The 18,810-nt window shown below is 38.1% G+C and overlaps 1 protein-coding gene across 1 annotated transcript in view; it reads right to left on the bottom strand.

Moving 5' to 3' along the window:
* Nucleotides 1-7,232: 7,232 nt before the first annotated feature.
* Nucleotides 7,233-18,810, bottom strand: part of LOC106988614 (plasma membrane ascorbate-dependent reductase CYBRD1) — a 34,524-nt gene continuing 22,946 nt past the window's right edge. The window contains exons 3-4 of the mRNA XM_027055505.2: nt 11,513-11,667; nt 7,233-10,973 (exon numbers count right to left, since the gene is read on the bottom strand). Coding sequence (XP_026911306.1) covers nt 10,676-10,973; nt 11,513-11,667 — 453 coding nt within the window. The 3' untranslated portion in view covers nt 7,233-10,675. The remainder of the gene's footprint in view (nt 10,974-11,512; nt 11,668-18,810) is intronic.

The raw sequence follows: 18,810 nt of genomic DNA, 5'->3' as shown, positions 1-18,810 counted from the left end.
GATTATCATGGAAGAAAGTCCACATCTCTGTGAGAAGAGATATGGACCCAAGGGCGGTATACAGCAAGAAGTCATCTTAGGTCTTCTCTAAGAGGGCTACCTAAAAAGGCAAAAGACCCTCTTAAAGTAGAAATGCCATCGATATCACCAGATTTCTAGGTGCTAGCTAAGGACAGAGTAAGTGCCTTGTGGACTGGAGATGAACTTTTTGCCCAACAGCCTCTGGATCTGCAGGCCTCTCCCACTGTAGCAGTGGCCTCTCTGCCTCCACCATTTGAAAAGCTAACTAGCCTGTCTCTCCACCCTTTACGTTTTCCAGGTGGAGGGAGACACTAGTCCACTGTGGACACATACTAAGCTCTCCAAGTGGTTCCAAGAAAATTCCTTCATATTAGAGGTGCCCTCTCCAGTCTTCATCTTGCCATGCACATTAATATGAATGGCTTTTGATAAGAGCAAAATAGTAGGGTTAGGGAACTGAGAAACTGGGGAGTGAAGAGATTTTTTTAAAAATGCCAGTGAGACAGGAAGGGAGATTTAATTCAGCTTAGGGCCAAACAACAACCCCTTCTGTCAGACCACAAAAGGGATAGCAGCTCTCACCAGTTCTGCTGCCCCATGCTTGTTTTTCTTATCCACCACTGCCCATCTCTCTTGCTTTCATAGTCTGCTTAGCTTGTTGATTACACTTTCACAAACATTCAACATATATCTATCTGGCCCTACCATAAGCCTGGGAGTACAAATCCCAACTCTCCAACACTTATAGAAATCAGGGAGGGAGAGATAATGAGCAATAGATACAGCCTGATAAAAAGAGCTAGTGGCCGGAGCAGGATTCTTTGAAGGCTCTGAGGAGAAATGCTTCACTCAGACCAAGGGGCGGTGGGAGCAGGAGCAAAGAAGAAGAAACAGGAACCAGGGAGGGTTTTTCCTAAGTAGCGATTTCCTGCTAGATGTAGGACCAATCTCTGTTCTAAAATAGCTTACAAGATGGTCAGGATCTGGTAAAACAGACCTAAATATCACCATGCCTTGTCTGCCCAGCTAAAGTCAACATTTCCTCTAAAACCCAGATCAGGTTTACCGGCTTTAAGAATAAGCAAACTAAATTCAGTGTGACCACAGCAGCTTGAATCTAAGGAGAGAACCCTGGAAAGAAGAGAGCTTCTAAGCATAGATTTAAATTCTGCACAAAAACTCTACTCACATCTCTGGCTAACCCTGAGCTATACATAGCATAGGGCAGACTAAGTGACCGATCTAAGACTAAACGAACAGAGCAGAGATTTCAGCTGCTGCTTGCTTCAGTGTAAACAGAGCGTACAGATTGAGTCGTAACCAACGTAACTGCTTATTAAAACAAAAGTCAATTTTCTTTAGAGGAATATAACATAACCTGCAGACTCTTCAACCACACTCAATGTCCAGCGTACAATAAAAATTGTTAGACATACAAAGAAATAGCTAAATGTAGCCCATATTCAAGAGAAAAGGGCAACCAATAGAAACTCATCTCAAAATGATCCAAATGAGGCAGACAGTGATATTAATAAACAAAGATTATAAGGCAGCTATTGTAACTATGCTCAGGGATATAAATGAAAATATGCTTGTAATGAATGGACAATGAAATCCATACCAAGACACATCAGAATCAAACTTCCAAAAGAAAAAAGACAAAGACAAAATCTTGAAAGCACCAAGAGAAAAAACGCACCCTCCTTATAAAAGAAAAACAATTTATTAAAAAAAATTTTTTTTAATGTTTTATTTATTTTTGAGACAGAGAGAGACAGAGCATGAATGGGGGAGGGTCTGAGAGAGAGGGAGACACAGAATCTGAAGCAGGCTCCAGGCTCCGAGCTGTCAGCACAGAGCCCGACGCGGGGCTCGAGCCCATGGACCGTGAGATCATGACCTGAGCTGAAGTCGGAGGCTTACCCGACTGAGCCACCCAGGCACCCCAAGAAAAACAATTTAAATGATCACACATCTCTTATTAGGAACTATGGAGCCCAAAAGGAACAAACAGCATTGCATTTCTCAAGTGCTAAAAGAAAAACTATCAACCCATAATTCAATATTCACTGAAAATGTCTTTCAGAAATGAAGAGGAAATAAAATCATTCTCAGACGAAGGGAAACTTAAGAGACTTGTTGCCAGCACACTTACCCTAAAAGGATAGCTAAAGAAAGTTCTCTATACCAGAAGGAATCTTGGAACATCAATCAAGAAGGAAGAACAATGAAGAGAGTAAATAGATGAGACAAATACAAATTTCCTCCTCAATGCGTTTTCTAAATTTTCTTTGATGGTTGAAACAAAAATTATAATACTGTTGGATGTGATTCTTAATAGGTAGAAGAAGTATTTAAGATAACTACATTATAAATGGGGAGGGTAAAAGGATGTAAATGGTATGGGGGGAGAGGTGATGGGTGTGAATATAAAGGAGTAACATGAGAAAGATCTTTGTGGTGATGCAAGAGTTCTGTATCTTGGAGATGTCTGGCTGGCCCAGCAGTAGAGTAAGCAACTCTTAATCTCAGGGTCATGAGTTCAGGCCCTGCTTTGGGCATGGAGCCTACATTATTATTTAAAAAAAATTTTTTTTATGTTTTGTTTATTTTTTAGAGAGAGGGAGACAGAGTGGGAGCAGGTGAGGGGCAGAGAGAGAGAGGGAGACACAGAATCGAAGCAGGCTCCAGGCTCTAAGCTCTCAGCATGGAGCTCAATGAGGGGCTCAAACCCACAAACTGTGAGACCATGACCTGAGCCGAAGTCAGACACTTAACCGACTGAGCCACCCAGGCGCCCCATGGAGCCTATTTTAAAATAAATAAATAAAGTAAAAAAAAAGTTCTGTATATTGACTGTGGTAGTGGTCACAAGTCTACACATGATAAACTATCATAGAACTATATACACACATTGTACCAATATCAATTTTTATATCGTGTTATTCTTATGTAAGATATAACCATTGGCATGCAAACTGGATCAGGAAGATACAAGACATCTTTGTACTATTTTTGCAACTTCTTGTGAATCTATAATTCTTTCAAAATAAAAAGTTCTCTTAAAAGTAAAGAAGAGGGAATATATAATACCTATACAAATGTAAAATAACTTGAGTTTTCATTTGCTTAAAAACGTATATAGTTTTTAAACACTAACAGAACCTCAATGACCTGGGAACAATATCAAAAACGCAAACACATTACAAGTGGAATTCTAAAATGAGAAGAGAGAATGGGGCAGTAAAATATTTGAAAACATAATAGCTAAAAATGTCCCAAATTTGATAAAAGACATCAGTTTATAGATTCAAGAAATTCAATAAACTCAAAGCATGATTAAAAAAAAAAAAGCCTAGGGGAGCCTGGGTGGCTCAGTTGCTTAAACTTTTGATTTCAGCTCAGGTCATGATCTCACAGTTCATGAGTTCAAACCCCGCATTGAGCTCTGTGCTGACAGCTCAGAGCCTGGAGGTTTCGGATTCTGTGTCTCCCTCTCACTCCGCCCCTTCCCCATTCACACTCTGTCTCTCAAAAATAAATAAACATAAAAAAATGTTTTAAATAAAAAAATTAAAAATTAAAAAAAAATGGCTTACACCCAGATATATCACAATTAAACCGCTGAAAACCAGAAATGAAGAGAAAATCTTGAAAGCAGCCAGGAACAAAAGACACATTATATACACGGGAACAATAACACAAAGGACTACTGTTTAAACATCATAAATTATTGAGGCCAGAACACAGTAGAAGGACATCTTTAGAGTGCTGAAACAAAATGTCTGCGAACCCAGAATTTTATATCTACTAACTAAATTCTTCAAAAACAAAAATTATATGGATATTTTCAGAAAAATGAAAACAAGAAGACTTTATCATCAGCAGACCTGCACAAAAGAAATACTAAGGGAAGTTCTCCAGCAGGAGGGTAAATGATGCCAGTTGGAAACGGAGACTTCAGGAGGGTGATGAACACTGGAAATGATAAATATGTGGATAACTTTTAGAAGGCTATTTTTTTTAATTTCTTCATTTCTTTCTTTCCCTTTTTTATTGTTTTGGTAAGATGACTTTCTAAATTTGAAATATAGCCTGAGCAACATGGATACAGTACTTCTTTATTTCTTTAAATTACATATGATTATATAAAGCAAAACTTTTAACTGTTATTGGTTTATAATATATGTAGCTGTAACGCACATGACAAGAGTACAAAATTGGTTCAATGTTCATAAACCAGTGTATTTCACCATTATATTAACAGACCTAAGGAGAAAAACAATATGATTATTTCAGTAGATGCAGACAAACCTTTTGACAAAATTTAACCAATTCATGGCTTTAAAAAGAACTCTGCAAATGAAAATTTTCAACCTGATGAAGGGACATATGACATATTTAATGATAAAATATTGAATGCTTTCCCTCTATGATAGTGAACAAACTAAGAATGTCTACCCATGCCAATTCACTGATGTTTGTAACATTTTGAAATGTATAAAAATTTAAGATGGGGTATTTGATGAAGAAAGGGATGAATAAATAGAAATGTGATAAAGCAAACATGGCAAATTGCTAATTATAGACTCTAGGTGGTAGGTACCTATATGTTCACTCTATAATTCTTTCAGCTTTTCTGTATGCTTGAAAATACTCATAAGTTATTGGAGAAAGTTATTGGTGCAAAGTCCCACCTTAAAAAAAAAAAACTGTTTAACTTTGTTTAATTCTGTGTTTCCCAAACTTCTTTTTTCAGCAAAACAAACAAAATCCTTAAGAAAAATGTAATAAACCCTACAGAACACATTCTGGAAAATACTTCCTATTTGGATTTAGTCTACACCCAATTAAGTTTTTAAAATAAGAGTCGTGTATCACATCCATTGTTGCATAACAACCCCCCCTCCTCCAAACACAGTGGCTTAAATAAGGCTTATTTATTATTTCTCATGATTCTGTGAGTTGACCGGAGTTCAGCCGGGTAGTTCTGCTGATCTCATTTGGAATCTCATGCATGTGAGCTCATGTGGGGCTGGAACACCTAACATGACTTCTTATTCTCTAGGGTCTCTCTTTGGGTGGCCTTTAGATGGCCTAGACCAGACTCCCTCAACAGCATACTGGATGGGTTCCAATGGGAGGAAATAGAATGTGAGTTCTCTTAAGGCGTGGGCTCAGATTCTCAGAATGTTGCTTCTACATTCCATTGGTTAAAGGAAGCCAAAAGGCCAGCCCAGATTCAAGGGAAGAGGAAATAAATTTATCTCCCAGTATAAGGAGCAGTGTGTGTGTATATGAGGAGAAGAGGAACTGATGTGGTCATCTTTGGATATTATCTATCACAGTGGCATAACAAAATTTCCACGCTGCCTTATTAAAGACACTTAAAATTTATAAGGGAATAGATAGTTGTTTACATTACAGTTTCAGTCTTTGTTTTCTGGATTACAAAGAAATTGTTAGGTAGCAATTTTGAAGTGCACTGGAGTATTGGTTTGAGGGTATAGTGAAAATCATTCTAAATTTAAGAGTCAGAAGACCTATGTGTATACCCTGACTACTGCTCAGCAGCGGGGTGACTTGGGCAAACACCTAACCTTTCTGAACCTAAGTTTCCCTGTTCGTAAAACAGGATTAATGGTATTTAACTCACTGAATTTTATTTAGTGCCAAAAAAGAGACTGAGATCTCCCATGATTCTGAGGAGCAGTCTCCAAGGGAACTGGACTGAATCCATAGCAACCTTGAGGAACACTCAGCAGCATTTCATGGATCTTCACTCTAGTACCTGCCATTAATTTGAGTTGGCCACCCTCTCCAAGACTACTCCACTGCCCACTTGTGTTTCCTATTATGACCTGCCAATCCTTCCTCTCTATCATCAGTATTTTCTCTTCATCACATAGTTCTTGATTTCTTATCATTTTAGCCTGTCATGAACTCTCATGGCCCCACCTAATGGTCTAGACCAGGGATTGGCAAACTGTGGCCTGTGGGACAAATGTGGGCTGCCACTGTTTTTTGTAAATAAAGCTTTATTGGAACATAGTCATATTCCTCCATTTACTATCGTCTGTGGTCTCTTTTGACTACAATGGCATTAGTTGAGTATTTGCCACAGAAACCATGCGGTCCACAAAACCCATTTGGCTCTTTGTAGACAATTTCCTGATCTCTGGTCTAGATTTCCTCATGGCTCCTGTAACCAGGCATTCATTTAACTTCTGTTCTGACTTATTCTTGAAGTATTTCCCAATTCAAATTCTTGGAAAGGAGAGAGCCCAAATCCTCTGAAGTCCTCCTTCCTCAATCTGAAAGGAAATGAAAGAGGATATTTTCATTTCATACCAGGCTACTTCATAGTATGTTGGTGAGCTGTGAAAAGTCTACATGTGGGTGATGTGTTTTCTCCCACTAGCATCCAGTTAGCTGTGGCTGAGGAAATGCGGGTGGTCAAAAAAACACAGCTATGTTTGTAAGGCTGGGCATGGCGGACAATGTAAATGTCCAGTACAACTGCAAATTAAATTAAATGAGCTAATATATGTAAAATTATGTGTTAATGTATTTGAGCCATATAGTCATAAAGTATCAAAAGTACTTGCCAATTAAAATAAATTTAAAATAGTATACAGTTCTCTGAAAATAAGAATACAAAATATGATGGAACATAAAAATTCAATTCACATGCAATATTATAGCTCTATTGCATATTGTATATATAATATTAATGATGTTATTATAGCTAGACAATTTCTCAGGAGACAAAAAAAGGCTAAATGAGTGATTAAGAGTGGAGGAGTACTGATTACTCAGATGCGACTAGTCAACAATTCATCCATAATGAGTTATATACTTTCTCAAGGACAAGTTACTGTAAACAGAGTTCTGTAATAACCAACTCTTTTAATAGGCTCTCCTTCCATGCTTTTCCCACTTACACTGTGTCTGCTTTGGTTGCCTACACCGATGGCTCCCTTCTGCACTACAAGGATGGCTCCAGTTCAGATCCTGCCCGGAGGAGGATACCCTGGCAGTTTTGAAACAATCCTCTGATCCTTCCAGCAATGGAAATGGTGTGGTACTCTGACAGCATTTTCAATAAAGAAACTTAAAAAATTTTTTTCCACGAAACAAACAACCATAGAACAGAAACTTGCAGAACAATGCCTCCACCATCCAGCCTGGACAAATGGATAACACACAAATCGCTTCCAAAATAACTTTTATTACTATATAAAAACAAGTCAAGAAAAAATAGATGTATCTTTTTTCTACAAAATTATAAAATATTCAGGCTATTTAATATTTTTCCATAAGAAGGCAAATTTAAACATAGTAATCTTTTCCACTTAAAAATGTTCAGGCATCTTCTACGGGATAAAGAATAATAGTTTTCTTTTTTCTATACTTTCCTATGTGCACATCTAAGACATAGCAGTTAACAGTTTTCTGTCAGAGTTATCACAAGAAGGACATAACAAGATAAAAATTCTATCATATTGCAATAAAATTAGCATAACACTTTACTTCTTTCTCTGAGGTTTTAGATCTGGCGTTGTGGTCAATCGGTATTGCACTGCAATTTTCAACTCAGTGGGGAAAAGAGCCTAATTAAAAACAAGACATTTACTTTCTTTTGTCCTTTAGAAAATAGGAACCACTTGTCAGTATCCCTTAAAAAGTGCAATTGCTTCTTTGTCATTTGATTGTAAGGTCTGAGATGCTGTTTCTAACCAGCACAGCTTAAATGAAACCACACAAGGAATGGAAAGGAAAGTATTCTGGAGGGTGAAATCAGTCTGACACAAGAAGCACAGAAAGCTGTATGCATCTGAGAACATTAATTCAAAAAGTATATTCATTTGAGTTTCTCAATAAAACCCACCCAGAGAAAAGGCTTTAGTGTTGATTTAGATGAGTGCTAAAATAAAAGCTTTTTTTTTTTTTCTTTCTGAAATTAGATTATGGGGTAAGCCAAGCCAGACTATCTCTGCAGATGATATAAGCTATAATTATTTGGGAAGATTTCAATCACTGTTTTGGAAATGATACCTAAGGCTTTCTTCTCCCCTTTTCTTTTTGTGGACTCTTTAATGAGATATTTTGGGGAGAGATGGCTTTAGGTAGGAAATACAGCTTTTGAAAGATAAAGGTACAATTACCATTAGAATAAAAATCCCATTAAAAGAAGAGTCTCGGAAAGGTTTTCTAGATATATTTTACTATGCATTGTTTTCATAAAGGTTGAGAAAGAAAGAAGTTCTTATAATATCTGTAAGATTGCCCTCGCATTAGCCCATGAGAGAGAAAATAAAGGGCTGAGATGATGTGTGCTCAAAGACTTTGCAATGGAATAGAATATTCTCATGCCAAATCCATAGTTAACTTTTCACCAGTAACCTCTTCCTTGGCCTATATAAAATGGAATAGCAGCTTCGGTCATTGGGACTATCGCCTTCCCCAAAACACTCCTGGAATTTGGGGCACCTCCTTGTAATGAAACACCCATTTATCGAAAATACATTTGTGTGTGACAACGCAATTACTCTTCCACGTAACACCAAAATTTGTAGCATGCTCTGTCCATATTGAATTTAACTGTGCTTACAGCGGGCCAGGCATTAGGCTGGGTACTGGGGATACTTAAGACACCATTACCAATTTTGGAAGGAGAATTAAATAAGAAGAAAACAGTGTTTTGGCAAGGGAATCTTGAATGGTTAGGCATGAAGCTTAAGGAACATGATGGAGAGAAGCTCAAATTCAGTCTATGGAGGTAACTACCACTTAACTTAAAAGGAACTTTATGAAGCACCAAAAAAGTTAAGTGTGTTTGGTGTAGGGGTGTCTGTGTGGCTCAGTTGGTTAAGTGTCTGACCCTTGATCTCAGCTCAGGTCTTGATCTCAGGGTTGTGAGTTCAAGCCCCACACTGGGCTCCATGAAATGGGCAGGGAGCCTACTTAAAAAAAAAAAAAAGTGTATTTGGTATAAACTGTAGGGTTTCCACCCACATCAAAATGCCCCACTTTAAAACTGCAGGGAAACCAAAAATCAATCCCAAAATGAAAAGCATCCTTTCAGCAAAGGCACTACTCTAGGTCTTAATTCAAGTCAGCTAGAGTCAAGACAGAGATCTCCATGCATGAAAGATGTCACCTCTGAGTCTCTCAACTCACTACCAAGAACTCAAAGCTCTAGATATCACCTAAAATTCCACCAAAATCAGGAAGGACCTTAGCTCTTGCCACCGGGAAGGGCAGACCACGAGGTGAGTCTCTCCTATCCCCAAACAAAGCTATACAGCAGGTAAGATCCTGAAGAAAAAAACTTGTAATTGATTCATGTTGAAAGTTACATATATTCTTTCCCAAATCTTTCTTTGTCACCAAGACACAATTTTAAGATCAAAGTGGCATTGAGGTAGGCCTTGGCTTGTTGGCTGCATCAGGGTGCCATGATCTATTTCCAGGTATGGGTGGGCCTCTTTCCTTGGTTATTTGACAAATCTGCCTTGGACAAGAGAGCCAGAAGTTAAACTTTAACAACCCCACTGCACTCCAGCAGTGTACAAACTAGTATATAATAGAAGATACAGCATAGAGAAGTGGTTAGGGTCATGGACGAAGGAGTCAGATGGCCAAGTGACGAATCTCAGTTCTACCGTTGATGAGCTGTGTGACCTTGGGGCAAGTCACTAGCCATTCTGAGCTTCAGATCTCCCATATGTAAAATGGAGAAAATAATAGTACCTACCAAGAAAACTTTAAGGATTGAACAAGTCAATATTTATAAAGTGCTTAGAATAGTGTCTGGCAGGTAGTATGTGCCACATAAGTACTTTCTAAAATGAAAAAGGAAAGTCGGGAAAAAATGCTGTTTGAGGTTTGTAGAGCAGTTTATGCTACGTAAGCTTTCAGGCATATTCCATTCTAATTTGGTTTGGAATCTGGGGTTATAAAATATGCCAAACCCCAGGGAGAGCTTTGGGATGAAGTGGAATTTTAGAAAAACTTCTAGGTCTGACAAGAGAAGATCTCTTTAGCTACATTTGGTTCAGTCATTGCCTCAAAATGCTCTAATATAACTCTGGTCTCTAGGGCCAATCTGAGCTCAAACTAGTTGGGGAGAGAGCGCTGAGAAAAGGGAACCAGTTAGTTTCCTAAATTTTTTTCTGTACTCTGTTCACATTATCTGTGCAGCATAAACCCTGCCCCAGATCGAATTCTAAAGTGTTAGAACTGGACTCCCAGAATTAACAGGAAATGACAAGAGGCCAGAGATGCCACCAGCTGATGAAATTTACCAACCGAGGGACACATTTTTATTTTTTGTTTGTTTGTTTGTTTGTTTTTGAGAGACACATTTTGATCGACTGTTTTATGCAAGGCACTGTGCTAAATGTGTTCAACAAGAAAGAGGTAACATAACCACAATTTATATCTGCTATTATTTACACGATCATCTCCTTTCCAATTCAGGTAAGTTCATAGGCCTCAATCAATACAAACTCTTCCAAGGAATCCTACTTTATGATTAAAATAAATATTGACTCTGTGGCCCAATCACCTTGGGGCTAGAGAGAAGAAGCGATAAACTGTAGAGCTAGTTTGTAAAAGTGAAGTGATATGGCCACATTTCTACAACCCTTTACATGGTGGATCTCTGACCAGCCTCGTCAACGATGAAGTTTCTTTTCCTTGCTGCCGCTTCATTGTTTAATTCTGAATCTGATTTGTCCACGTTGCTAAAGTTTATTGCTGAGCCTTCCACTCCCTCTTGAGCACCTCCATTTGGCTGAAGAAAGATCGAATTTGGTTCCTTAGGACGCTGCCATTGTGGTCTGGTGACTATCCAAAAAATGAGGGCCCCAAATACCACAATCAGAAGGCCCAGGGTATTTGTGAAAACACCTTCTGGTGGAGATGTACTGTACCCAGAACTATTCCTACAAGAAAGAGAGAGTATGTCCAATTACAAATAGGGTGACGCAGCAGCGTGTCAAACAGTCTTGAATTAAAAAAAATACCCACTGGTAGAGCTTCTATGTAAATTCCCTTAAAGTTTGATATTAAAGAGAAATTTAAGTTATGCTAAAATAACTCAATGAAATAGTATGACGTTAAAAATTATAAGTATGAAAATAATGTAGCACCTGGAACACCAGTAGCACTTAAAAATTGAAAAACAGACGATACAAAATGTATATACACTATAATTACAATTAATATAAAGATATGCACATCAAAAAGATTAAGAGGGCACGTGTAACCTCAATAGTTGTAAGAGTGGTACAGTTTTTTGAACTTTTTGGTCCTTCTTCCAAGCATTATTAATGCTATACTACATGTATAATACATTTGTTAAAAATAAATTTTTAAATTTTCTATTTTTAATATTAAAAATTTTGTTACATTTTCCCCCAATGGGTAAGTATTTAACATTTTACAGCTTAAATATTACAATTAGTAAAACTATATAACTTACAGGGCAAAGAACAATTTCTCAGTCACTCCCATAAGTACCGTTGCGATCACTGTTCCAAAGATGAGCAGTCCGGAGTAAACATGTATGGGCATGACAAGTGCTCGGAGAGAAAGTGGAGCCCAAGGAAGCAGAAAGATGGAAACACCTAGGAGAAGCTAAACATCAACAAGTACAAAGGTTATCATTTAATTTTAAGAGTTAACCAATTTTAAAAGTATTACTATAAAAGCAATTGTACGTAAAATGAGAAAACCTTCATACAGAACCAAGGGCATAAGATGAAAATTTCCCCCACTCCAGTTCAACTACTCAAAGGCAACACCTATTACCACTTTCTCAAGTATCCTTCCAGAAAATTTCTATGCCTATGCAAGCATGTGTGTGTCTGTGTGTGTGTGTGTGTGTGTGGAGAGAGAGAAAGAGAATTTTTAAAGTATAAATGGTATCTTACTATACGTATTTCTTCTGCATCTGCATATTGCTTTTTTTCCTTTGATAATATATCTTGGAGATGGGGTGCTTGGGTGGCTCAGTCGGTTAAGCGTCTGACTTCAGCTCAGGTCATGATCTCACAGTTTGTGAGTTCAAGCCCTGCGTTGGGCTCTGTGCTGACAGCTCAGAGCCTGGAGCCTGCTTCGATTCTGTGTCTCCCTATCTCTCTCTCTCTGCCCCTCCCCTGCACGTGCTCTGTCTCAAAAATAAATAAACATTTAAAAATTTTTAATAATATATCTTGGAGATCTTTTCATATCAACATATGTGCATCTGGTTTATTCTTTTTAATGGCTAATGTTCTATTTTAAGGATGTAACATAATTTACTCAGTTTTCTATCTATGGATGTTCCTGTTTCTAGTTTTTTTCGATCATTAACAAAGCTTCAGTGAACTTCTTGTTTGTTTTTATCTATTTCCTTAAGGTTGCCAAGTAGAAAAGGAAATAAAAGATTTTCAAGTCCCTAAAACCATATATGATAGGACACATTTAGACAGTTCAATCAAAAACATTGTGTGTTAGGGTGCCTGGGTGGCTCAGTTGGTAAAGCATCTGACTTTGGCTAGGTCACGATCTTGTCGTTCGTGAGTTTGAGCCCCACATAGGGCTCTGCGCTGACAGTGACTCTAGTTCTATATGTACAAGATTCTAGATAAACCTGAATCCAGTTACCTAAAGCCTACACAAAAGTGAGCACTGAGGGGCACCTGGGTGGCTCAGTCAGTTAAGTGTCCAACTCTTGATTTCAGCTCAGGTCATGATCTCATGGTTCATGAGTTCGAGCCCCACGTCGGGCTCTGTACTGACAGCATGGAGCCTGCTTGGGATTCTCTCTCCCTCTCTCTCTGCTCCTGTCCTGCTCTCTCTCTCCCTCTCAAAATAAATAAATAAACTTAAAAAAATTACATGTTAAGAAGTTTACAATTTTGTTTTATGAGGAAAAACAGAGAGGTTATTGCCGTTTCCTTGATAATTAAATCCCTAGTGGGATGCTTCTCTGCAGAGGATAGCAAGATTCCTAAGTAATTGAAGTCTAGTGACACTTTCCATTTGTTTTGTGGCCCCACACTTCCTACCCCTTACCTATTCTCTTCTCCTCAAGAGAATAAAGATTTCTCAGTGACTGCTGAGCTACTGAATTTAAAGGGCATTTTTTTCAGGTACCTACTTTGGATCTACCCTCCCCGTCCCCCCCCCCCCCCAACAAAACCACGATGAGAAGAAGGGAGAAGAGGGAGAAACACAACATCACTGTTCATCTTTCCTGAATGGGATCAAAGGACTAATGGGGGACACCAGAAGATTGAAGGCAGAATGGGTCTGAGACCCTAAAATATATTTAGAATCAGTTTCTGGGAAATGGTAATGAATGGAAGTTGATTTAAAAAAAATGCATTCAATAGGCTAGTTTGCATATTTTATTGTCCACCTAATGCCACAAATGCCTGGAGGTATGAGAAATGGTTCAGAGGGTCCCCTTTGGTGGTTGAGAATGTTGCTAATTCTCCTTCAGTGAAGTTTAGTGATTCTATTAGTATCAAAGGGCAAGCATCCCGATGTACAGATTGTGATTTCTATATGGAAACAGGGCTCAGGTAAATGGCCACCAAGGATTTAGCACATATATACTTCTATGTACTCATACCACATCTTTTCTGTGACTTGTCCATAGAAATATGCATTTCCCATATTTCTGCTCTCTTGACTTCATTCCTGATACTCTGTTTTCTCTCATTTCTTTCAGGATTTATCATGTGTGCCTCTTGTAATCCTGTAGGGCTCAATGAGCTAAGTAGTTGGGGTGCCAGAAATTTGCTTAGAGGACCCCAGGCAATTGAACTTCCCTTAAATGTTCATAGGCACAGTTAAAGCCCAAAGGAAGTAAGCCAAAGTGTAATGATACCTCTAGATTATGTCATTACCAATGAGTTTTGTTTTTTTCTTTTTTCTGTATTTTATAAATACAGAAATGTTAAATGTTTTTTAACATTTGTATAAATGTTAAAATTAATGTATATTACTTTTATAACTGGAAATAAACAATAAAATTTTACTTTTACAGTTCCTGTGTTAAGTATCTGGGCTTTCTCAATTATTAATTATTATTATTTGCTCACTAACAAATGTATTTTACTATGCCAGTCTTATCTCCTTTTATGAAACAAGAGTTTTTAAAAAAAGATATGTGTGAACTTCGAGACCCAACAAAAGCTTTTATTTGCAAACCATTAATGAAACCAGGAAATATCTGCCTATCTAGCTTTTGTATTAGGTATGATTTCCTTTTTCTTTTTTTAACTATAGAGGTGGATTTAATGAGTAATCAAGTGATTTACAGATTAATATATGGAAATCCTCTTCATTTTCCTGCTATTTCCTATACTCAATCATTCCTTCATTTAAAGTACATATTGCTGGGCCCCATCCCTCGAATTTCTGATTCAGTAGGTCTGGAATAGAACCTAAGAATCCGTATTTCTGATTTCCCTGGTGATGCTAATGATGCTGTTCTAGAGGCCACACTTTGAGAAGCTCTGTGTTAGGTCATTTCCAAGTTGCATTCTTCAAGTGTAAAAGCATGTTTCTTCCAGGGATTAAAACATCTAATCAGCACCAACTAGAATATGTCCACAGTTTTTTATAGAGAGGACACACAAATGAACACTAAATTCCTCTGTCAATATTCTACATCTCCTTGCTGCACTGTCTTGCATCAAATCTACCTGGCAACATTCCAACACTGGCTCAGCCATCTTCAGGACTACCTCTGGTCTGCTAGGTACTACTAGAGTTAAGTCACACAGCCAAGGAGACCAGCGGCACTATAAATTCATGGTTATGATGCTCACAGTTATGAGCACTTCAACACTGCTCAACAATCCTTCTACTATTGTCTGATTTATCAACTGGTCCTCCATGTTCTCTCTTCCTCAAACTAGTGGCTGTCCTGTGTGCCTCCTCACTATTAGCAGATGATTTTAGTACCATCTCATGGGAAAAACAGAGCTTCACTTTTCTGCTGCTGAACTTCAAACAAACCAAAAAAGCCAAGCCAACAATTCCTTCCTTTCTTCAATTACAATAGAGTTGGTGTTCGAGCTTCCAGCTGTGCTCTGCAACCTGCTTCCTGAAGGCATAGCTATAGATTCACTCCACTATTCACAACCTCTCCTTCTCTACTGGTGCCATCCTGGGAGCATTTTAACATGCCCAAGCTTCTCACAATGAAAAGAAGCAAAGAAACAAAAAACCCTCAACTAAACACCCGCCTTGACTCCTATCCCTGTCCAGTTACCACCCTCTCCTTCCCTTACCCAAACCTCTTGACTGAACTATTTTCTTACCTTCCACTCCTTCCTCAATCCACTGAAATCTGGATTCTCCCCTTTAATAAAACGGCTCTCTAGTGTCATCAGTAACTTCCAGGTCACTAAATCCAAAGGACGGTTTTCAGACCATATTCTCCTCGCTTCTTGTAGCATCTGACACTCCTCAAACCCTCTCTTCCTCCTCTAATGTTCCCTTTCTCATCCCCCCACTTGCTCATGCTTGCAAGCGACTCTCATCCCTTTACGGTTAACTTTCCAAATCTCATTAATTCCACTTTTGAAATATCTTTAGAAACCATCCATTTTGCTCACTGCTACTGCTACACCTCCAGGCCAGCATCATTTCTCATCTGAACCTCTGTAAACACCTTGCAGCTAGTCTATCTATATTTACTTCTGCCCAACCTCCAATTCATCTTCCATACTCCACTCCAGGATGCCTGACCTCCTTCTTGCTTCTCAAACAAAGAAAACTGCACCCACCTACTCTTCTATTCACCTAGAATACTCTCTCCCCTTTCACCACCAACCTCATGAGTTCAGGTTTTGGTCTGACTTCCTTTACCCCCCATACCATATGAGAGCTCTCCCAGAATGCTCCATACCCACCTTGTCTACCAAATACTCAAAGACCTGTCTTGTAAACTACATGAGGGCAGAGAGCATGTCTCTTTGGACCCATGCTTTTCTTATGAAACAATGCATCCCCCACAGCCTGGCGAGGAATCTCATACACAATGGGCATTTGGCTCTGTTGAATAAATGGATGGATTAATGAACAAAATTTCATTGACATAAAATGTATGCTCTCAACCATAAAGGTGCCTATGATCTAGAATAGAAATAAAAAATTCCATCTACAGGTCATAAAGGAGCCTTCCATAAGACTTATACAATGGCTGACTTGTGTAATTCTAGTACACTAAGCCCTAGGCTGAGCATTTCCATGCATTATTTGGTTGGCTTTGAGCATGATGTTGTGAAGGATGTATCAAAAGCCTTACTTTACGGGTGAGCAAACTAAGTTCAGAAAAGTTCAATAATTCATCTTAAGGTCACAAGCTACAAATGGATGAACCTGATTCAAACTGAGGTCTCCCTGATTGCATGTCCTGTGTTCTTAAACACTACTTGCTCTCTGGATCTGAGCAAGAAGGTAGCCAGGGATCAGATTTCCTCCTGCTAAACAAAAGTCACGAAGCTGTGAAATGACCTTTCTGAGAAGCCTAGTTAGCACACAAGTAAAACAGCGAAAGGTAGGAATTCGAATATTTCAGAGAGCAAAAGAGAATCTTGAGACAATTTAAAATGTTTTTAATTCACCTAAGTTTCATATTAGAAAAATCTACTGATGTAACTGACTACATTGACAGATTACAGAAGAAAAGCTTTTCTCCTAGGTTAATTGATCTCAAACCACATGCTTCTGAACCACCTGGAAGGCCTGTGAGCACATATTTCTGGGCCCCTCACCCAGAGTTTCTGATCCAACAGTTCCGAGGCAGAACCTAAGAATATAGTTTGTTTGGCCCTCAGGGGAGGGAAAGATTTCCAAACAAGTTTCCAAAACGAAATAAAAATAATAGCCTTAAAGGGAAAGATGATTAATTTGTTTCATTAAAATGAAGAATTTCTGTTTATCAACAAATACTAACAAAAGAGAAAATTTAAGCTTCAAACTGGAAGATATAAACAATACATATAAATGAAAAGGAATCTGACACAGAACTCCTACAAATCTTCAAGGAAAAGAAAAAAAAAAACCTCATTTTTCAAGTGGACAAAAGATATTTCTCTTTCTTAGAAAGGAAACATGAGTGATCAGTGAAATAAACATTAAAACCACAAGAAGACATCATTTTATACCCACTAGTTTGGCAATAATTAAAAGTTTGAAGACGATGCATGTTGGCAAGGATGTGCCTTATGGGTACTCTTATATGCTGCTGGCAGGAACACACTGGGATCAACCAATTTGGAAAACAGTTTGGCATTTCTTTTTTCGTCTGAGTATAATTCCACTCCTAAGTATACGCCCAGAGTAATCTTTGCATATGAGGGCCAGGAGATGTGTATATGAATGTTCAATATAGTATTGTTTATAGCAGAAAACTAAAAATAGCCCAAATGTCTAATAGCAAGAGATTGGATAAGTAAATTCATGGTATATTTAAACAATGGAATACAAAAGTAAAAATGAATAAAGTATAGCTAAGGAATCAAGATAGTTGAATCAGTAGAATGAAAAAAAGTTGCAATAGAATACTTATGATACTGTGTTTTTCAAAATTTATTAAAAAAGCAAAACTAAACAACATATTGTTTGGGGATTCACAGTATGTAGAAAAATTGTAAAGAAAAACAGGGAATGACAGAAAAACTTCCAGAGAATGGTTACCATTAGAAGTTGGGGTAGTTAGACAGATATGGGATTGAAGTAGAAGTGGGTGGGGTTCTATGTTTTCTAAATTAGGTTGGATAGTGGAATCCTAAGAGTTAATTTTATCATGATTCATTACTTCTAAATACATACAATATTGAGAACCCCAAAGAGCTTTTATTATATTATACATCTATTGATATCTACCATATTAGAAATTAAACCTGAAACTTCTAAAAATATTTATTCATTTAACAATGACAATAAATTCACTACATATTTACATAAGTAGCATGTCTTAGGAAAAATAACTATATTATGTGAAACAAAAAACATGCCAAGTGGCATGTTTTACATATTTGCAAATCACCTTAAGTTCTGATTCAGTAGTAGATAATTGGGTTCCTCTATTTGTCTCCACATTCAGGCTTATGTGATACCACATATAATGTAGTCTCTGGAAAAGGCCATGTAACACTTTTGAGAAACTGACACAAAGATAAATACCATCTTAGTATTATGAAAAGAGCTTTGAACAGAAAGAACCACCTGAAAATCTTGGTTACCACTCCCCACTCCCCGCTTCAGAGTTCTCTGGACTAGATTTTGAGAACTACTCTAAGAGGATGCCTCGGAAGCAGAGAGAAGGAATACCTCAGAGAGATGAAATGAAAGAATAAGAAAATATGTGTCAGCAAAATTTGGTGGAAGAACGTCACAAAGAAATCTCAGCTTAATTTCCTCTTCAAAAGAGTAAATAAAGGATCTCTGCTTTGCAGGGGAGTCATTGCTGTGATTCTGTTTTCAGGGCTGGGGTTTGCGGGTGGGGAGGGGTGGGAGGGGAGTAGGTGATCCGGGTCGGTCCAACCCCCTGTAAAAGTGCCTCTTCAAGAGAACACCTAAGACACAAGTGGACCCAAACACATTTTTACTGAGTTTAATCTGTGGACTCAGGAAAGGTGGGCTCTCTACTTTTAGGGGTAGGCTCAAGGTTCTCAGCAATCCTGTCCTGACAACAGACTGAGGGAAGCAGAAGTCAGACATACAGAGAAAACAGCCCAGTGAAGAGCACACTTTGAGCCCCAGATAGTTTGT

Source organism: Acinonyx jubatus, chromosome C1 (assembly GCF_027475565.1).
Source record: "Acinonyx jubatus isolate Ajub_Pintada_27869175 chromosome C1, VMU_Ajub_asm_v1.0, whole genome shotgun sequence".
NCBI classification, from domain to species: domain Eukaryota; kingdom Metazoa; phylum Chordata; class Mammalia; order Carnivora; family Felidae; genus Acinonyx; species Acinonyx jubatus.
The sequence above is the reverse complement of the archived record's forward strand: the minus strand, read 5'-3'. Positions and strand labels throughout refer to the sequence as shown.